Source organism: Dama dama, chromosome 19, assembly GCF_033118175.1.
Source record: "Dama dama isolate Ldn47 chromosome 19, ASM3311817v1, whole genome shotgun sequence".
NCBI classification, from domain to species: domain Eukaryota; kingdom Metazoa; phylum Chordata; class Mammalia; order Artiodactyla; family Cervidae; genus Dama; species Dama dama.
The window spans coordinates 81,494,340-81,516,685 of NC_083699.1; the positions used below are offsets into that span (position 1 = coordinate 81,494,340).

At 39.9% G+C, this 22,346-nt stretch overlaps 1 protein-coding gene across 3 annotated transcripts in view; it reads left to right on the forward strand.

The window, feature by feature from the left end:
* TMEM108 (transmembrane protein 108) overlaps nt 1-22,346 on the forward strand; it is a 417,094-nt gene that overhangs the window by 201,343 nt on the left and 193,405 nt on the right. For 2 of the 3 annotated variants that reach the window (XM_061167609.1, XM_061167610.1), the window contains one exon: nt 17,485-17,566. In XM_061167609.1, the coding sequence (XP_061023592.1) occupies nt 17,527-17,566 (40 nt within the window). In that variant the 5' untranslated portion in view covers nt 17,485-17,526. Of the gene's footprint in view, nt 1-17,480; nt 17,567-22,346 lie in introns of all 3 variants that reach the window. The other variant, XM_061167608.1, reaches the window with a different exon arrangement.

The window sequence follows — 22,346 nt, forward strand, 5'->3', positions numbered from 1 at the left end:
GGCTGGATGAGTTACAAGATGGAATCAATATTGCCTAGAGAAATATCAATAACCTCAATATCAATAATGATATGCAGATGATACCACTCTAATGGCTAAAAGTGAAGAGGAACTAAAGAACCTCTTTTTGAGGATGAAGGAGAATGAAAAAGCTGGCTTAAAACACTAAGATCATGGCATCTGGCCCTATCATTTCATGGAAAATAGAAGGGGAGAAGGTGGAAGCAGTGACAGATTTCCTCTTCTTGGGCTCTCAAATCACTGTGCATGGTGACTGAAGTCATGAAATTAGAAAACGATTGCTTCTTGGCAGGAAAGCTATGACAAAACTAGACAGTATGTTAAAAAGCAAAGGCATCACTTTGCCAGCAAAGGTCTGTATAGTCAAGGCTATGGTCCTTCCAGTAGTCACCTACAGTTATGAGAACTGGACCATAAAGAAGGCAGAGTACCAAAGAACTGATGCTTTTGAACTGTGGAGCTAGAGAAGACTCTTGAGAGTCCCTTGGACAGCAAGGAGTTCAAACCAGTCAATCTTAAAAGAAATCAACCCTGAATACTCATTGGAAGGACTGATGCTGAAGCTGAAGCTCCAACACTGTGGCCATGTGATGCGAACAGCCGACTCCTTGGAAAAGACCTTATGCTGGGAAAGATAGAAGGCAGAAGGAGAAGAGAGCAACAAAGGATGAGATGGCTGGATGGCATCACAGATGCAGTGGACATGAACTTGGGCAAAGTCCAGGAAGTGGTGAGGGACAGGGAGGCCTGGCATGTGACATTCCATGGGGTTGGAAAAGAGTTGGACATGACTTGGCAACTGAACAGCAGCAAGGATCCCTGGTTCTCCCGGAAGCTTCTCATGGTCCCTGGGGAGTTTGCTTGATTGATCCCTTATGTTCCTTTGTAGTTCTAACGTGCAGTCAGGCTTAGAGCAGCTAGATTCAGTCTTGGTTTCCATCCCTGGCTTATCATGAGAGTCAGCTTGAGAGTCTTTTAAAATTTTGCCCCATCTAAGAACCTAGAATTAGAATTCCTGAGGGAAGCACATAGGAATTTATTTTAAAAATAGATTCTGACTATCAGCTTGTTTGGGAAACAGCAGTCTTTGTTCTTCTGGATATTTATTCTAGCCCTTGTGGTCATCAAAGCAAGACAGAATTATCAACACAGTTAAATGAGCTGTTTAGTATTTTAGGCCCTCACAAGTGAAATCAAATGTATTACTTAATTCATGCTTCCTGAAGCAAGGTGTAAAGTTGAGGAAAAAATTGAGGTGTAAAGTTCATCAGAAATGCTTGGGATACCATGGCTTCCCTGTGGACTGAGCTTGTCTGCACAGGCCTTACCTGCGACCTTGATCCGTACTCTTCAAGTGATGCCTTCCGCTTTTGGTATTGACCCATCCCACTCTTGCCCACATAATTTTTCATGTCATTATAATTTTTATTCCAACTGCATATTCAACAGACTGTATCCTGTGAAATCACTTGACATAAATTAAGTATTTTCAAAGATTAAATGAAACCACAAATTAAAATGTCTTCAAACGAGTTCAAGCATTAAAGAAGCCTTTATGTGGATGGAGGTGGGATGGGAGGAGCTAAGGTAGGGGAAGAGAGTTTGAGGTTAAAGGTTTACAAATTAAAAATATTGCCTCCCGTATCAGTAAACAAAGGATGGTGCAGCCATCAAGCCACTATAGCCTCCGAAGGTGAGCTTTGAAGGAGCTCAGGATAGAGACAAATGAGTTAGCTTGTCAGGCTACCAAGCCCTCAGCTACTGCAGCTGCCCCAGTGGTATGCCCTGAGGGGTCAAAGGATGGGAAAGTATGCTGGCCCCAGATAGCTGAGGTGGATATCAAAGGAATGATTTCAATGAGCTGAGACTCTTGTGTCTTCCCATTCATAGAGAAGCACTAAATCTCCTTAACCTGAGATATCTGGTTTTCTTTAATTAACAGTAATCTTTTGATGTACCTGCTATCTGCCCTTTGTTGCAAAAATCCTGACTCCTCCCTTACCTCTTTGAACAGTCCTTCAGAGCTATCTGAGAGGCTGCTTCCCAGGCTTGATGTCCTCAGAAAGTCTGCCAAATAAAATATAATTCTCAACTGTTTGGTCATACATTTTTTTTCAGCCAACAAGTCAAAATTAAAATTTAGCAGTTGTTATGATATTATGAATAATTTCACATGCTGAAATATACTGCCCATTCAAATTGTGCATCATGGGTTTAAATAGTCTTTCCACGTGTAAACATTCTGATAACCGTTTTGCCTGTTTCATAAGGCCTTGCCTCTCTTTCCATTATAAAAATGTGGTGCATCTTTCAGAAGAAATGCCTGCTACCCAGAAGAAATACACACTTTTTTAGATCCCCAAATTCAATATCTGAGAATGTTTCTCAGACACTGCAAAAGAGAAAAAGAAAAATGCTTGAGTTAACTGTGGATGGGAAATAATCTTTTTCATAAGCTGGTACAGTCAAATGATAGAACATGTTCCTTTAGTATTTGGCATTGCTACAGTATCATGTAATTCCTTGACTTTGGTATTCAGTCTTTAATATCAAAACTATAAAATGGGCTGTGTAATAGGTATTTTTCACCTCACACAAGCACCTTTCTGTCTCCTCAAATGAGATAAGTGGTCTTAATACACTTTAATGCCAAAAGAAAAAGGTCTATGTCATTCTAATATGCCTCAAACTTCTGGTCCTATTTTTATCCTGCTACTGACTTCAATGGCTGTGGACAGCAGAATACCCACCCACAACAGATGCAAATAAAGTCCAGCTGGTCTTGAGGAGTGTTCAGGCAGTCACTTCTCAGCCCTCCAAGCAGAATCCACATCTTATGGATCCACTTTTGTAGGCTTTTCCTTAGCAGATGAATAATTTTTGCCCTTTTGTTTTAAATTCTCCTGAAATTAAATCTCAGTGGGCCTGACAAAGTCCCAGTAGTTTCTTTTCTTTTTCAGAGAAGGAAATATGAAGGGGAGGAGAGGGAAGGAGCTCTACTGAAGGTGTTTTTCATCCTTTGAAGTTTATTGGGCCCCAGGGCTCCTGGAGGACAGAGCCTGAGTGGAAGGCAGAGCTGCATGTTCTCTCCCTCTTCCCAGCCCCCAACAGTCACTGTGCAGGCTCTGCTGCAGGAGAACCCTTATAAGTCAGAAATCCCACAGCCTTGGCCCATATGAATTCATTGCTAGTACTGAAAATTTAGGGAAAAATTCTGAGAGGATTTTCAGTTTCTTTAAGGCAAAAGAAACAAAGAGCTATTTTTCCTGCTGACAAATGGCTGGAGACAAAAAAAAAAAAAAAAAAAAACCCCACTATTTTTTTTCTGCTTTCAAGTTCACCATAGTCCCCACTACTTCCTATAAACTAAACTCCCAGACCTGAGGCAAAGCAGCAGTCACTGTAATCATGCTCACACTGTTGATCCCAGAGTAGGGTGAACTAGTTCTTGCACAAAAATGAGAAAATTTGGAAGAAAGAGTCAGAGGGCTGTAAGTTTCAGGAAAAGTGAGAGAGAATATTTCTTTATGGAAGTGAAGGATATTCCTGTGTTTAAAATGCAAAGTGTTTCTATCAAAATAACTTTTTATTCTGAAAACACCATTATGACCCAGACCCAACCCTGTGGACGCATACACTTTTGGTGTAAGTGAACCTGAGGAACCATCACACTTGCCTTCCTGAGGTAACAGAGCAGCTCAGGCCCTGGGCTGACTTACCGAACATCAGTTCCCCCTATTTTCCTAGTTCTGTCTATCCCCATATGACTGGAAGCAGCATGTCTGTACACTAGTAGCTTGGCAGAAAAGAAGAGACACATACAATATATCAAGTACACAGTAAGTTCTTTACTTCACTGATTTCTCTCAGCAATCCTTTGATTTAGGTGTCAGCCCCGTTTACAGATGGTAAAGCTGTGGCTCAGAGAAGTAAAGTAACTTGCCCAAGTTCATGTAACAAAGCTCCTCAGGGGCAGGCCTGCCTGACTCTTTTTCCGAAGCACGGTGCTTCTAATGCTCATCAAAAAATGTTCCCTGAATTCCTACTTAACACAAAGACATTAGTGTTTATTGTGGATTGATAAGGAGCAGCCTGGCTTCCTAGGTGGCACAGTGATAAAGAACATGCCTCTCAGTGCAGGAGATGCAAGAGATAAGTGTTTGATCCCTGGGTCAGAAAGATTTCCTGGAGTAGGAAATGGCAACCCACTCCAGTATTCTTGGCTGGGAAGTCCCATGGACAGAGGAGCCTGGCAGTCTATGGGGTCACAACGAGTCGGACACAACTGAGCAACCGAGCACACACAGCATAAGAAGCAGCCATGGCAAGAATAGTCTATTTATATGCTTATCAGGAGACTTGTCTAATGATCTTTTCTTAGATTTTAATGGCAGAATAGGTTTATATTTCTGAACAAAATAGAGAATGTAGTTCTATTTATGCAGCCCCCCCCCCCCCAAAAAAAAAACTATGGTACCAGCTGTCCTTTTTGCCTTTATTTTCAAGAAGCTCCAAGGGAGGTGTATGTCCCCATTGCATCTTATGGTAAAATGAATTGCCCCCCTTCTCCCTGTAATTCTGGATCTCTCTTTCTGATGCCATTAATGTGCTTTGATTTGTTAGTATTTCTATTGTACAAGTTGTAGCTGATAGTAAACTTCCTCAGATCCTTTTTAAGGAAGACAAATGTATAAGTTCTAAATAAGAATCTTAAAGTTCAACTTATCCCATATAAGTAATTTCTAAAGTCAATTTAAATAAGATACTGGATTTACAGAAGGGGCTCTTTGGGGAATAGCCCAAAAGCTTTTGTTTTATGGCTTAAGGGAAGAAAAATTAAGATGGTTGGTGAGCTCTGGCTTGATTTGTTATCCTGCCTTCTGCATGGGTTGTCTCAGTCTTTGCCACAAGTATATCAAGGACTATTCTTATACCTTACAAGAAATGCAGGAATCAGGGAAGTCAAGAATCCAGCTCAAGGTCTCATAGATGGTAGGTTTGATCTTGAATAAAGACTGATTTCTTGACAAAAAAACAAAAACAAAAACACTACCAGGCACATGGAAGACATGAAATAAATTGTTAAATGGCTAAATAAAGGAGTGACCATAATTAATATGATTATTCCATGAGGACTTTTTAGAGAAAGAAAATCCTTCTTGTTCATCATACCTCTATTATAATTTTTATGATGAGAAATATAATGTCTAGAAAGGGCATGAATCTTAGATATCATATAAACTTCAGGGAGACCGGGGTTCAGTCCCTGGATCGGGAAGATCTCTTGGAGAAGGAAATGGCAACCCACTCCAGTGTCCTTGCCTGGAGCATCGCATGAGTGGAGGAGCCTGGTAGACTACAGTCCATGGGGTCGCAAAGAGTCAGACACGACTGAACGACTTCACTTTCACTTTCAGCTATCAAATTTTAGAGTATTAGAAATCATGTGGAGAACAAAGTCATTATTTCTACCTATAAAAAGACTATGGCTTGGTGTCTGTGTCCCTACCTGTAAAATGGAGGAGGATGCTCCATTCCAAACTTCTTCACAGGCCTGTGATGTTAATTGATATGTCAATTCTGCTATTCCTTTTCCCCTCTCTCTTTCACAGAGGGCAAGTGTTAGCTATCAGCTTAATCAAATCTTCCCCTGTCTCAAAGAGATGGTGAGCTATTATCCTGTTTTATTCAAACTCTACTATTGGCATGGATTGTTCATCATATTCATCCTTTGCTCTACAAAGTATTTTAAAGCTGAACTCAAATACCATGAATTGATTTTCATTACTTGTAATAGTTATGTTCTATAAAGTTGTCATGAATACTCAATGAGTAAACACTGAATCTGTGCTCCTAAGGGAAATATAGGGTTAGGTTCCTATTAGATCTGGTCACATTTTTGTCAACTGATCAATATATAGTCTTGTTTTATATGTGTTTCTGTCTAAAGATGCCTGTGTAATATGCATTGTATATTCATTAACTTTGAACTCACAGTCATAGCACTGTAACTCATGCCTGAACAAAGCTTATCTAAGACATGCGTTTTCTCTGTAAAGCTCATTACAGTCTTCTTGCACTTAGGAACACTAAACAACACCTCAGCACTATGCTTGGGGCCATTTCGAACAGAGATGTCAATAAAAAACACAAAATGCTTAAAAGCATGGCATTAAATTGCCTGTTGAAAGGACACTGTTCACAGTATGAGAGCTGAAACACAAAGACAAAGCATTGCCTCGCTCAGCCTTAGTTTGGAGCAGGTGTGTTGGCCAATTCAGATTTTTGCCATTCTGCTCATGTATGCAGACAACTGCTAAAGCACCGTGAAGATTGATTTGGGGGGAAATTTAGGGACTTTAAATCTTTCCTTCTTATAAGTTGAACATTTGTATAGTTTTTAACTTATATTTTACTTAATTATAGTTTTTACTGAGTAATTTTTTATGTTTATCTTTTTCCTTATTGCTTCAAACTTTGCCTCAGAGTTAGCAAAGCTTCTCTACCCCCAAGTAATACAAGAATTACTCATATTTCCTTCTAGTATTTGTCAAAGGCTTTTTCTGCATCTATTGAGATAATCATATGGTTTTTTATCTTTCAATTTGTTAATGTGGTGTATTACATTGATTGATTTGAGGATATTAAAGAATCCTTGCATTCCTGGGATAAAGCCCACTTGGTCATGATGTATGATCTTTTTAATATATTGTTGGATTCTGTTTGCTAGAATTTTGTTAAGGATTTTTGCATCTATGTTCATCAGTGATATTGGCCTGTAGTTTTCTTTTTTTGTGGCATCCTTGTCTGGTTTTGGTATTAGGGTGATGGTGGCCTCATAGAATGAGTTTGGAAGTTTGCCTTCTTCTGCAATTTTCTGGAAGAGTTTGAGTGAGATAGGTGTTAGCTCTTCTCTAAATTTTTGGTAGACTTCAGCTGTGAAGCCATCTGGTCCTGGGCTTTTGTTTGCTGGAAGATTTCTGAATACAGTTTCGATTTCCGTGCTTGTGATGGGTCTGTTAAGATCTTCTATTTCTTCTTGGTTCAGTTTTGGAAAGTTATACTTTTCTAAAAATTTGTCCATTTCTTCCAAGTTGTCCATTTTATTGGCATAGAGCTGCTGGTAGTAGTCTCTTATGATCCTTTGTATTTCAGAGTTGTCTGTTGTGATCTCTCCATTTTCATTTCTAATTTTGTTGATTTGGCTCTTCTCCCTTTGTTTCTTGATGAGTCTGGCTAACGGCTTGTCAATTTTATTTACCTTTTCAAAAAACCAACTTTTAGCTTTGTTGATTTTTGCTATGGTCTCTTTTGTTTCTTTAGCATTTATTTCTGCCCTAATTTTTAAGATTTCTTTCCTTCTACTAACCCTGGGGTTCTTCATTTCTTCCTTCTCTAGTTGCTTTAGGTGTAAAGTTAGGTTATTTATTTGACTTTTTTCTTGTTTCTTGAGGTAAGCCTGTGATGCTATGAACCTTCCCCTTAGCACTGCTTTTACAGTGTCCCATAGGTTTTGGGTTGTTGTGTTTTCATTTTCTTTAATTTCTATGCATATTTTGAATTCTTGTTTGATTTCTTCTATGATTTGTTGGTTATTCAGAAGCGTGTTATTTAGCCTCCATATGTTGGAATTTTTAATAGTTTTTTTTCCTGTAATTGAGATCTAATCTTACTGCACTATGGTCAGAAAAGATGACTGGAATGATTTCAATTTTTTTGAATTTACCAAGGCTAGATTTATGGCCCAGGATGTGATCTATTTTGGAGAAGGTTCAGTGTGCACTTGAGAAAAAGGTGAAATTGATTGTTTTGGGGTGAAATGTCCTATAGATATCAATTAGGTCTAGCTGGACCATTGTGTCATTTAAAGTTTGTGTTTCCTTGTTAATTTTCTGTTTAGTTGATCTGTCCATAGGTGTGAGTGGGGTATTAAAGTCTCCCACTATTATTGTGTTATTGTTAATTTCCCCCTTCATTCTTGTTAGCATTTGCCTTACATATTGCAGTGCTCCTATGTTGGGTGCATATATATTTATAATTGTTATATCTTCTTCTTGGATTGGTCCTTTGATCATTATGTGGTGTCCCTTGTCTCTTTTCACAGCCTTTATTTTGAAGTCTATTTTATCTGATATGAGTATTGTGACTCCTGCTTTCTTTTGGTCTCCGTTTGCATGGAATATTTTTTTCCAGTCCTTCACTTTCAGTCTGTATGTGTCCCTTGCTTTGAGGTGGGTCTCTTGTAGACAGCATATATAGGGGTCTTGCTTTTGTATCCATTCAGTCAGTCTTTGTCTTTTGGTTGGGGCATTCAACCCATTTACATTTAAGGTAATTATTGTTAAGAATGGTCCCGTTGCCATTTGCTTTGTTGTTTTGGGTTCACGTTCATACAACCTTTCTGTGTTTCCTGTCTAGAGAAGATCCTTTAGCATTTGTTGAAGAGCTGGTTTGGTGGTGTTGAATTCTCTCAGCTTTTGCTTGTCTGTAAAGCTTTTAAATTCTCCTTCACATCTGAATGAAATCCTTGCTGGGTACAGTAATCTGGGTTGTAGGTTATTCTCTTTCAAAACTTTAAGTATGTCCTGCCAGCCCCTTCTGGCCTGAAGAGTTTCTATTGAAAGATCAGCTGTTATCCTTATGGGAATCCCCTTGTGTGTTATTTGTTGTTTCTCCCTTGCAGCTTTTAATATTTGTTCTTTGTGTTTTATCTTTGTTAATTTGACTAATATGTGTCTTGGGGTGTTTTGCCTTGGGTTCATCCTGTTTGGGACTCTCTGGGTTTCTTGGACTTGGGTGGCTATTTCCTTCCCCATTTTGGGGAAGTTTTCAGCTATTATCTCTTTGAGTATCTTCTCATGGCCTTTCTTTTTGTCTTCTTCTTCTGGGACTCCTATGATTCGAATGTTGGGGCGTTTCACAGTGTCCCAGAGGTCCCTGAGGTTGTCCTCATTTCTTTTAATTCTTTTTTCTTTTTTCCTCTCTGCTTCATTTATTTCCACCATTTTATCTTCTACCTCACTTATCCTATCTTCTGCCTCCGTTATTCTACTCTTGGTTCCCTCCAGAGTGTTTTTGATCTCATTTATTGCATTATTCATTTTTAATTGACTCTTTTTTATTTCTTCTAGGTCATTGTTAAACATTTCTTGCATCTTCTCAATCCTTGTCTCCAGGTTATTTATCTGTAACTCCATTTTGTCTTCAAGATTTTGGATCATTTTTATTATCATTATTTTAAATTCTTTTTCAGGTAGATTCCCTATCTCCTCCTCTTTTGTTTGACTTGGTGGGCATTTTTCATGTTCCTTTACCTGTTGGGTATTTCTCTGCCTTTTCATCTTATCTAGATTGCTGGGTTTGGGGTGGCCTTTTTGTATTCTGGTAGTCTGTGGTTCCTTTTTATTGTGGAGGTTTCTCCCAGTAGGTGGGGCTGGGTGTTTCGCTTGTTGAGGTTTCCTGGTTAGAGAAGCTTGTGTCGGTGTTCTGGTGGGTGGAGCTGGATTTCTTCTCTCTGGAGTGCAATGGAGTGTCCAGTAGTGAGTTTTGAGATGGGTCTATGGGTTTGGTGTGACTTTGGGCAGCTTGTATATTGACACTCAGGGCTATGTTCCTGCGTTGCTGGAGAATTTGCATGGTATGTCTTGCTCTGGAACTTCTTGGCTCTTGGGTGGTGGTTGGTTTCAGTGTAGGTATGGAGGCTTTTGGATGATCTCTTTAATGTTCCCTGTAGTCAGGAGTTCTCTGGTGTTCTCAGGTTTGGGGCTTAAGCCTCTTGCCTCTGGATTTCAGTCTTATTCTTTCAGTAGCCTCAAGACTTCTCCCTCCATACAGCACTGTTAATAAAACTTATAGGTTAATGGTGAAAGGATTCTCCACAGTGAGGGACACCCAGAGAGGTTCACAGAGTTACATGAAGAAGAGGAGAGGGAGGAGGGAGATAGAGGTGAGCAGGAGGAGAAAAAGGGGGACTCAAGAGAGGAGAGACAGATCTAGTTGTACTCTGTTCCCTAAGTGTTCTCCACAGCCCAGAATACCCACAGAGATTCACAGAATTGGATTGAGAAGAGAAAGGGGAGGGAGGAAATAGAGGTGATCTGGGGGAGAAAAAAGAGAATCAAAAGGGGGAGAGAGTGATCAAACCAGTAATCGCACTCCTGAGTAAAAATGGGTACTGAAGGTTGGATTCTTAAATGTCCAAAATTGATATCAAATACTGAAAAACAAAGATTAAAAATCTAGGGTAGAGGTTAGACTCTTAAAAATACAATAGTAAAAAACCACAAAAACACAAAAAAATTTAAGAAATGTATATGGAGTTCACTTTAAAAATAGGGTCCTTTTTTTTTTTTTTGCCAGGTTATAGTGGGTTATAAAAATGAAAATTAAGGAGTAATAGAGGAGTAATAGAGGATTTTAAAAGAAAAAGGAAAAGTAAAAAAAGAAAAAAATTTTTTAATTAAAAAAAATAATAGTAGTAAAAATATATCTAGGAATTTCTCTGGAGCTGTTGCAGGCAGTGTGGGTTCGGTTCAGGTTCAGATAGCTCCTTGTTTGAGCTTACACTTCTCGCTATCTATAGGCCCCTTCCGGTGTAGTTGGTGTTACCTACAAGGATTTTAATCTGTTGCACCGGTCACTTCTGAAGAGGTTCCCTTTGTTTATTTGGCTTCTGTTTGCAGGTCTCTTCAGTGTCTAATTTCCACCCTGACACACGCGGGAGGAGGTGGTCTCTTGTTTAGATTCTCTTGTTCAGTCGTGCTGTGGGGAGGGAGGGGTGCTGCAGACAAATGTCACTGGCCTGTGTGGGGAGCACTCGCGGTTTTCCGGCCACACTGGGTTTGCCCCCACTCGCGGTGTGCGTGCCTTCCCCGTCCACACTGCTCAGGCTCCAGGCTGCCCTCCAGGGAGCAGGCCCTGAGTTGCATGCACCTCCCAGGCCTAAGCCACTCAGGTTTTCGGGTATTCCACAAAAGCACAGACTCGGTTGGGCCTGCGTTTTGTGCCTTCCCCGGTCGGAGTAGCTCAGGCAGCCAGGAGCTTGACTAGCGCACTTTGCTCGGGTGCAGGGCGCCTTATCCCCTCCGCGGTCCCAGCCTCAGTTTCCGTGCTGGCCAGTCGGGTGCGCCTTGTGTCAGTTCTGGAGAGCTGGACTCTAGCTGTGACCCTCCCGGCAGATGTCGACCATCCAGAATCTCAGGAAGTCTTTGGTTAGAAGCTGGAAGCCTGTTTGCAGTTTGGTAGGGGGTGCCGTCTTTGGGGCTGAGTTTGCCCCTTTCCCCTCCCCCCTGCCTCCTGCCTCCAGCGGGGGATGGGCCGGTCCGCCCTTCTCTGGTATTTGCTCAGTCCTTCGTTCTGGGAACCGGCAGGTAGTGCCTAAGTTTAGGGCTTTTCCCAACTTAATTCTCTCTCTCATGCTATCCCACAGTTTAAGTTGCTATCTCACGTTAGCTCCTTCTGATTGCCCTCAGGGCCCTCAGGCCCGGTCCTTACCCTAAGCAATGCCTCCCACTCCTCTCCATTCCGCCCCCACTTGCTGGTGGCGGATGCCAGCGTCTGGGGTACTTTTCTGCTGGGAGTTGCTTTTAGGCATGTAATCTGTGGGTTTTATTTATTTTTCCTCCCAGTTAGGTTGCCCTCAGAGATTCGAAAACTTCCCCCAGACCTGCCAGTGAGAGGGTTTACTGGTGTTTGGAAACTTCCTCTATTAAGATCCCTTCCCGGGACGGATCTCCATCCCTAACTCTATTGTCTCTCTTTTTATCTTTTATATTTTGTTCTACCTCCTTTCGAAGACAATGGGCTGCTTTTCTGGGTGTCTGATGTCCTCTGCTAGCGATCAGAAGTTGTTTTGTGGAGTTTGCTCAGTGTTCAAATGTTCTTTCGATGAATTTGTGGGGAAGAAAGTGGTCTCCCCATCCTATTCCTCTGCCATCTTAGTTCCCTCCGTCCTTCTTCTAGTATTTGTATTCTTTACTTTTTTTACAGTTAAAGGTCTGCCTTATTTGGAGTTTATGCTGGTATGTGATATTTGGAATGAGTACAGTTTTAACTTTATCCATATTGCTCTGCCATTATCTCAAAATTTTTATTTAAAAGCTCATCTTTTTGCTTGCTGATTTAATAATACTGTCCCTATTACATCATAAATATCCATATATAATTTGGTATATTCATGTGCCAGTTTAAAATTATATTAATTATAGAGGCTTTTGAGGATGTTTTAATGTCTAGTAGGCCTGACAGTCCCTCTCTCCCTGGCCGCATCTTCTTGGGATTTTTTTTTCCCCAGAATTTTCTTGGGTATTCTTTCTCATTTGTTGTCTGTGAACTTGTCTTTTCAAGTCAATTTACATATCAAATGCCAAGAGCTTTTCATTTGGTTCTGTATTACTTCTTCCCTGGGTACGTGGACATTTCTAAAGAGATTTCCCTCCCAAGTCAATAAAATTGACAGAACTGTTTCATTTAACCGAAAAGAAGAGGCAGGGTTCTATGAGGCTCGCACTTGTTAAGGAGTGATTCAGGTTACTTGCACCCTCTTATTTTCCCTGAGCTAATGATCAGCCAGGTCCCCACCTGTGTCACTGTCTCTGCATGTTTGGTCAAGTGTTTTCATTTTTATCCTCTCATTTTTCTTTTCTTTAGCCTTTTGGCTATAAAACTCTGTTAGAATTTCACCCCAGAAATTAGCTGTCATCATTGGAGTTCCTAAATTATTCCCTGAGGGACAAGACACAATTAATGTTAATACGGTTAATGGTTAATATGATTAATACAATTAATATGGTTAAAAAGAGGCTTTTGATGGAATCTCACCATGCCTCTCCATCCAGCCAAAGGAGCGCAAGTGACCCAAGAGACTCAGCTGAGAAACCATCGTTAGAACTCTTAAGTGAGTTCAGTTAGGTCACAAAGTAAATATACAAACTCAATCATTTCCATATAGAAGCGATTTAGAAAATATAATGGAAATGGAAATTCCATCCCGGTGGCAAAAGTACATATAGGTGTAAAATGCCTAGGGATTAAGTCGACAAGACTGCAGAACTTAAATGAAGGAAAAACATTACAAAACTCCACAGAAAGACCTAAAGATTAATTTTGAATAAATAGTAGGCCATATGGTGCTTGTAGTTAGAATAGCCCTGGGTAACCCTGAGGATCTCAAGTGTCCCATATTTATGTGCTCAGTTGTTTCTTTGATATTCGAATCACATGACTGTATTCCATCTCTCGTGACAAGTCTAATGGTTTCTTGAAAATCTCCAAGCATTTCCAGAGATGATTGAGGGGTTTATGTTCCTCTTGATCAACATCAACTACAAATACTTCTGTTCTCCTTTTACTTGATTATTCATTTATTCTTTCATTTATTTCTGTATTCACAGCACATTTGTTGCATGCTTACCAGCTCCTGAGCACTCTGAAGATGCCTACCAATCATTGCTTATGGTCCTTGTGGCTCTTATCTCCATTTCCAGTCACTCTTGCCTTAAGACATAGTCTCTTTCATTACCCAGCTGAGCATCGCTAACACAAGGCTGTTTTCTTTCTGAGGTTTGTGAGGGTCCTAGTGGTGGATAAGTGTTGTGGGAGAGAGAAGGAGGACAGATGTGGTGTCTAAGTACAAATAGCATAAAACAAGAAGCAATGAAAAATTAAATATTACACATATTAAAGTTTGTGGGGAATTTCTCACTCTATCCTTTATTCTTGTGTCTCACCTGCTGCTGTCTTTTGGAATTGCCTATTCTGCCTCACGGTATCTCCTGATTGTTATCTCCTCAGCCTCTCTGACTTCTAGACCACTCAATCCCTCTTTTCTAGCCTTTGGGAACTCAAACCTCCTCTTATATTATCAAAGTCAAAAGTTAAAGTTAGTCATACAGTCATGTAGCCTGCTTGGCTCCTCTGTCCATGGAATTCTCTAGGCAAGAGTACTGGAGTGGGTTGCCATTTCCTTCTCCAGGGGATCTTCCCAACCCAGGGATTGAACCTGGGTCTCCTGCATTGCAGGCAGATTCTTTACCAACTGAACCACTAGGGAAGCCCCCTCTTATATTATAATGGAGAGCAATTTAACTCTTTCTCTCCCTCTTACTCAGCTAGATCACACTGGGGGTAGGTTAGCCAAAGAAGTCATTGAGCTATTGTTCCCCCACCCTCTATCCCACCCTGCAAAACAAGAGCTCTTCTCTTCCTCTAAAAGGGATTCTTCTGATCTCCAGAGCTACAATCCTTAAAAAATTTAATTCCCTCAGCACACTTAGATTTTGATGAGATCAAGTCTCTCCCAGATTAATAAACAAATAGAAGATAATTTTGACTATAATCCTAATGATATTTTTTTCTGAAATTTAATAAAATTATCTTAAAGTTAATTTGGGGGAAGAACAAGCTCAAAGAACAACGTCCATCCATATGTGCTCAGTCATGTCCAACTCTTTGCAGCCCCATGGACTGGGGCTCCTCTATCCATGGAAGTCTCCAGGCAAGAATACTGGAGTTGGTTGCCATTTCCTACTCCAGGGGATCTTGTCGACCCAGGGATTGAACCTGGGTCTCTAAAAGGCACAGTAAGGCAGAACTAGTTCTACTAAGAATTTGATTTAAACAACACATATTGTTTAGTGGGAGAATGAGCAGACAGAGAAGTAAAACATAACACAAAGTTCAGAAACAGATCTAAATGAAATAAAAAAAAATAGCAGAAGAAAATATAGGCAACTATTTATAACTTTTTATGTACTCCTTAATTAAGTAAGGAAGGCATTTCTAATCATGGTTTTGTGTGTATGTGTGTATGTGTATGCATCATTCTTACAAAAATAAAATAAGAAAACAACAGCGTGCTTCACAACATGAATGAACCTTAAAAACACTATGCTAATTGAAAGAGCCAGGCACAAAAGGCTGTATATTCTATGTGAAAGGCACAGAATTGGCAAATCCATAGCACAGTAGATTAGTGGTTGGCAGGGACTGGAACGAGAGGATGTTAGGAAATAACTGCTAATAAACACGGGAATTTCTTTTTAGAGTGATGAAAATGTTCTGGAATTAGGTATTGGTGATGGTTGCATAACTTTTAATATGCTAGTAACCACTGAATTGTCTACTTTAAAGGCTGAATTTTATGATACATTAATTATATTTGAGAAAAAAATTAAAGATAGATCAGTTCTACTTGGGGTATTGTAAGGAAAAAAGAAAAAAAAACAGTATGCCAGTAGAGAATGGTTAAGGAATGTCTTTAAAAAATATTCAGTGACATTTGTTAAAGGTGGCAAGGCATACTTTATTCAGGATGATATGAATGGATGCAGGGACTATTGCAATGACATTTTATAGTAAGGGTGAGAGATTGGGCTCCACCCTGAATAAAGCACGGTCAAGTGGGAATAGATAGCCAAGGATCAGAATGGGAGTCAGTGGATGGAAAATTACTAAGAGGAAGCACCAGAGTAAGGGGTTTGGCTAAACTGACCTAACAAGGTTATGCTGAAGGCAGGATGGTAGAGTAAATCTGATCAGATATTGAGGGTTTGGGGTGCTGGTTAAACTGATTTGGCAGGGTTCTTGCTAAAACGAGTGTTACCATATTCAGGTTTGGCTGCTCACCACTCAAAAGCCAATAATTCAAGAGGCAAGTGTCAGTAGAAAGCAAAGATGCTTTAATGAGAAAATCTGGCAACCTCTGGGAGGAGGTGGACTCATGTCCAGAGACCAACTCCAAGGATTCTGCACAGCCATGATAGTTTTTAAAGGGAAAAATGGAGAAAAGAATGTCAGAATCGTCAAGGCAGGATGTTGGGTTCTGCATCATCTCTACTGAGTGCAGACTGGCTGACTCTCTCTCCAGATAATACCTTGCCCCCTTGATCTGCCTACAGGATTCCTTAGGGGGCCATTGTGAGGTAGAGAGCTAACCATTCTTTAACTAGTTAACTCTTTACTCTTACTTCTTCTTATCTTGTAGAAGAATTCATAGGTTAGACAAGGCATGGTGTGCATTCAGGAGAGTGTAAGTCAGTAGTTAGGTTAAATTGCCTAATGATCTTATTCCTACATTAAGTTCTTTAAAGATTAAAGTGAGTGAAGTCACTCAGTTGTGTCCGACTCTTTGCGACCCCATGGATAGTAGCCTTCACCAGGCTCCTCTGTCCATGGGATTTTCTAGGCAAGAGTACTGGAGTGGGTTGCCATTTCCTTCTTCAGGGAATCTTCCCGACCCAGGGATCGAACCCAGGTCTCCTGCACTGTAGACAAATGCTTTACCATCTGAGCCACCAGGGAAGTCCTTAAAGATTAAAAGGGGAGGAGAAATGGGCAAATAGGAAAGGGGCAAAAGAGCTGCCTTCACTCAGTTTTACAAGGAAGTGCACAGATAGGTCTACAGGAAAAGGTTCAGCACCTTAAACTAGAGAATCTTTGCCAAATGTGAATTTACAATTTTTTTAAAAAACTAATAAACATGTAAAATGCAAAAGCAATGAGATGAAATATGTGCCTATTTACTTGGCAATGATGGTAAGAAAATACAAGTTTCCTTCATTAAGTAGGTTGTAATCTAATGGAGATTTTCATAATATAGTGTTGGTGAAGGGCATCTCAGCAATATATTTCAAGAGCCTTAGATTGTGTCCTAGTGATTCCATTTCTAGGAAATTATCTTGAAAAAAATACTGTGTGCCATTTAGAATAAAGTTGTAAAATGCAAATTCCCTGGTGGTCCAGTGCTTAGGACTCTACACTTTCACTGCTGAGAGCCTTGAGTTCAAACCCTGGTCAGAGAACTAATATCCCATAAGCCAAGAGGTGTGGCCAAAAGAAGAAAAAAAAATGTAGTAAAGTGTAATAACAACAGAGGAAGATGTTTCTACTGCTAGGGAGAAAAATTAGAATGTACAGCAAAATAGACCAATAGAAGTGCACACAGGAAAAGCTGAAGAGATAGGTAATTTGTAGTTTCTTGTCCATTCTTAACTATATTTTGTTTAGCTACATTTTCCAGATATTCTACACTGGAGGTATCTTTTGTAATCAGAAAATAATAGAAAAATTGTTTAATATAATGCAATTTGAAATTGGTGAAGCTTTTGGGGGAGTGTTTTGTTTGGCGAACAGGATTGCAGAAATGAGATTACAAGTTCCTTGTTTCTCCTGTTTCAAAACTAGAGATGCAGGGAAGATGTTTTGTAAGTCTTCAGAATCCCAAGGCCAGATTCTCACCCTCTAGTTGCCCATATGAGTGATGTGTAGTTTCAAAATCTAACTGATTAATTGATAGTTTTATTACATAGATAGTACTGTGGTATATTTGTTCCAAGAACTTTTATCTTCAAATAAGGTATTTTGGGCTTTAACACCAGGATCATATTGAGTGGAGTTCGTTCTGATTACTGACTTGAATTCTGTCTCCCAGATGTAATGATTTTCTTCTCCCAATTTCCTAGACAGAATCATGAATAAACTGGAGGACAAGCAGGACCAGATGATACCATGAAGAGAAGTTTACAGGCCCTCTATTGCCAACTGTTAAGTAAGTTGATGTCACTTTTCTTCTGGCCTAGAATAGACCAATGTTATAATTTCACTGGTGCCAGAAGCTTACACACCTTCTGGAGGAAGACCAGTGTTTGGCTGGTGAAAGAGAACAGTACATTTTCCCTCTGCTTCATTTAGGTACTTGAGTATCAAGCATCAAGTCATTCTGTTGCCTCAGGCATCAGTTACTGTACATAATTATTGTAGACTTTTATATGATTATTCTAAATTGGCGTGTTAAAGCATAGTGAATTGAAAGTGAGTATCAAAAGTATTAATACTCTTGGTTATGTGGCAGAATTCAAAGGGGTTCTGGTATGATCCACTCTGGACTCTTCATGAAGAGGGACTGGTAGGCTTAGGATTTAGTCACAGGGACCTATTACCATTCAGTGACTGTACAGCCTGTACTTGCAATAGGTTTGCATAGTTCCATGTGTTCTTGAACAATGAGTGGTGAAATGTAATTTGTCTAGGTTTAGTGGTAGAATGGCGGATGTTGGATCATGATTTTCTTGGCACAATGCTCATGCGTTTTGTGGATTGTACCATAAAGTGCCAGTTGTCACATAGGGACTGTGTAATCTTTGGGACTGGATTGTTACTGAATGAATGTAAAATCTAACACCAGTTGGTGGGTTTGATGTTCAGATTGACACATGTGGGACAACAGACATTACCCACTCCAGGTCAAACCAAAGCCATTGAGTTGGGAAAACTTGAAATTCATTGTGCTTATCTTGCACAGGTAAATAGAGGACCTATCTTTCCTTGCTGAGGTAAATAGAGGACCTATCTTTCCTAGGCTGAGTGCTCCTTGTTAACTTTTGCCAAGAAAATAGCATGAAAAGAGATTGGGATGCAAATCACCAGTCAGCCCTTAGAATTTAGCAGTTCAGGTTATGTTGTGTCCCCAGTGCAAAGCACTTAATCTACAGACAGCATTCTTACTGGGTGTTTTAACTGACTCATTTTTGCTATTAAATTCTAATCCCTGAAACACAGATCACGTCAGCCTGATTTCATCCTGGTGGAACGTCACCGAGAGGTATAGGGACTCTCTCATGTTTTTCCTCCATATATTTTATAGGGTTTCTTGCTTTTTTTTTTTTTTAATGATAAGCTTGCTTATTAGAGAAAGGGCTTTATGGATTGAATTAGCAGTGTCATCAAGGAATGATTAATTCTGCCTTGATGAGAGAGGGAACATTTGAAAGATAAATAGGATTACACACACACTCAAGAAGGTGAGGCAGTTTTTTATACACAAAAGAAACCAGAAATTAAAAAGAACAGGATTGATTTAGAAGGCAGCAGAAGGTTTGTTGGATTCACCTATGCTGATTGTATGCCCCAAAGTTTGCGTAGTATTATAAGGTCATGATTATACAGTGGAGGTGATAAACAGATTCAAGGGATTAGACCTGGTAGATAGAATGCCTCAAGAACTATGGACAGAGGTTAGTAACACTGTACAGGAGGCAGTGACCAAAACCATTCCAGAGAAAAAGAAATGCAAGAAGGCAAAGTGGTGTCTAAAGAGGCTTTAGTAATGGCTGGGGCAAGAAGAGACATGAAAGGTAAAGGAGAAAGGCAAAGATATGCACAACTGAGTGTAGAGTCCAGAGAATAGCAAGGAGAGATAAGAAGGCCTTCTTAAATGAACAATACCAAGAAGTAGAAGAAATCAGTAGAATGGGAAAGACTAGAGATCTATTCAAGAAAATTGGAGATATCCAGGGAATATTTCATGCAAGAATGGGCATGACAAAGAGCAGAACCAATAAGGACCTTACAGAAGCAGAAGAGATTAAGAAGATGTGGCAAGAATACACAGAAGACCTATACAAAAAATGACTTAATGACCTGGATAACCATGACTTACCTTCCATGTACCTCATATATAAAATGGGACATGACCACCCAGTACATAAGATGGCATTCAGTGAGGTAATATGGCATATAGAAGACCTAAAATAAATGCCTGTTCCCTTATTGGGCCATCCTGTCTGTATGAAAAGGATACAGCCTCCCTAGGAGCTCTACTGTTAACTAACATTTGCATGGGACTTTTTGGTTCACAAAAATGTTTACAGGATTTAATCCTTAGAAACCTTATATGGCAAGTGGAACTTTGATCTCATTCTACAGAAGAGAGAGTTGACGTGATCAAGGCTGCCTTTCCCAGGTCATGTCGCAATTTTTTTTTTTTTTTAAAGTAACAATGGAAAGGAAGGAACATCATCACAAACATTTAAGAATGTGACATTACTGGGGAGGCACTGAGTTCTGAAGTGACAGATTTGGTCTTTGCCTGGGTGCTGTGTCCTGGAAATTTACTTCATTTTTAAGAAGACCAAGACAATCCTTTTGAGCTTATGAAAGTAAGTTTTTATATACCAGCATCTATTCAAATCAAAGTCGTTTGGATACTTACTCAAAGTTAAGGAGTAATGATGTTTAGTAAATTAAGCATTTGCTCTATACACAGGAATCTGTATTTCTTAAATCATACTCTGTATTATTGGCACATCTTGCTTATTGCATCCTCTGAATATACTGAACTGTGCAACCATACAAAAAATAATCCTTTGCCCAACCCAGAGAACTGTCCACAGGGCCTTATTACTCAGATGGTGGAAGATAAAGAGAATTCCTGTAGTAGATTTGGGTTCCTATTGTGTAGAATTTAAAAGGTAAGAAGTATCAACTTTTCCACCCTCTACCTGGACCATGGAGATTGCATCTGTCTCAGACTCAAATTATGCACACAGACACACATACACCCCAAAATCCATATTCCTCAACTCTCTAGGCTGTTTGAGGCATAATGAGAAGCTGCTTGAGAACAGAGTTCATTTCTGTTGGGATGATCTGCCTCTCATCTGATCTCTGCAACTGGGCATAAAGCCCTAAATTTACTTTACAATGAACAAACTGTCTTTTGTGTTTTTTCAGTGCTAACTAGCGATTTTTGCCAACCAGCTACCCAGTGACTTTATTCACTTCTTACTAATCATGTAACAATCCCTCTAATCACTTCTTAAACTAAAAATATCCAGATAGTAATATCTTCCACAGGGAGTTAACATTCTCCCTCTCTTTTCCCTTTTAATCCATAGTATACCCAGAGCCCTACCATGGTACCTACTAGGCCGGTTGCTCTAATGTGATCTGTGTTCTGAAGCTTTCCTGTGCTCATTAAGAAAGAAAACAATCTGACTAAATTAACTAATGCCAAGGTGTGCTTCATTGTCTAAGGAGAGTTGGGAGCTTTTCTGTAACCTTCAGGGATTATTTGCATTAATAAAAAATTAATTTTACTTTCTTAAGGCAAATGCTATGTCAGTGTTGTGTTTTTTTTTTTTTTTTTTTTTTAATATTTATTTATTTTTGGCTGCACTGGGTCTTTGTTGCTGTGTGAGGGCTTTCTCTAGTTGTGGTGAGTAGAGGCTACTCTCAAGTTGCAGAACATGGGCTCTAGGGCATGTGGGCTTCAATAATTGTGGCTCACAGGCTTAGTTGTTCTGTGGCATGTGGAATCTGCCCAGAGCAGGGATTGAACCCAAGTTCCCAACATTGGCAGGTGGATTCTTAACCATGGGACCACCAGGGAAATCCTCAGTGTCATTTTAAACCATACTGAGTATAGCAGTTTAAACAGGTAAGTTTGCCAGGGCCTGTCCATTTATTTGGATCTCTTTGAGTCAATGGTCTTGAATTTTCACATTATTTCTCTTTCTGGCTTATCCGATCTTGCCTCTTTGGCCAACTAAAAGCAGAAATGATCTGCTTGTGCCTTATCACCACCATTCTTCTGGATTTCCAGTGCTGAATACCTGAAGTTATGCATTTGGATATCAGTTCCCACAGACTCTTAACTTGTGAATCCATTTCTCTGTATTATTGTCTTTGCTTAAAGAAGGGCTTCCTATGGTCTTACCTGAGCCCTTTTAATAGTCTCCCTTCCTGCTGGCCTTATCTAAGGCCTCTTCCTTCTAATCCACCCTCACATTGCCACCAAACAGCAGCGTGTCCACGCTGATGATCTTTCGATGGCTTTGCATTACCAGCAACAGCAGTCCTCATAGTGTGGTCCAGGAAGCTCTAGGGACCCCTGAGACCTTTCCAGGAAGTTTGTGAGGCCCTCCTTTTCCAACAATATTGTCTCTATGAAGCCAGATTTTCTTTATATTCTTCAGCTATACTGCAACAGATTAAATGCAGAAGCCGATGTGAGAGCCAGCTATCTGTCTTTCATAAGCCAGACCTTAAGGAGATTTACAAAAATGTAAAACAATGGCACCCTTCTCATAATATTTTTGTTTTAGAAAGTATGGTTGTATTTTATTTAAAATGTTATATATTAACGTGTAGTGAGTTTATTGTTATTTTAATGGGTTAATATTTTTTGTTTCTCAGTTATAATAGCTGGTAAAGAATCTGCCTACAATGCAGGAGACCCCGGTTCAATTCCTGAGTCAGGAAGACCCCCTGGAGAAGGGATAGGCTACCCACTCCAGTATTCATGGGCTTCCCTGGTGGCTCAGATGGTAAAGAATCCACCTGCAATGTGGGAGACCTGGGTTTGATCCTTGGGTTGGGAAGATCCGCTGGAAGAGGGCATGGCAACCCACTCCAGTATTCTTGCCTGGAGAATCCTGGTGAAAAAAGGAGCCTGGCAGGCTATAGTCCATGGGGTCACAAAGAGTCAGACATGACTGAGCAACTAAGCACAGAACAGTACATAGTAAATATTAGTAGATATAACCCAT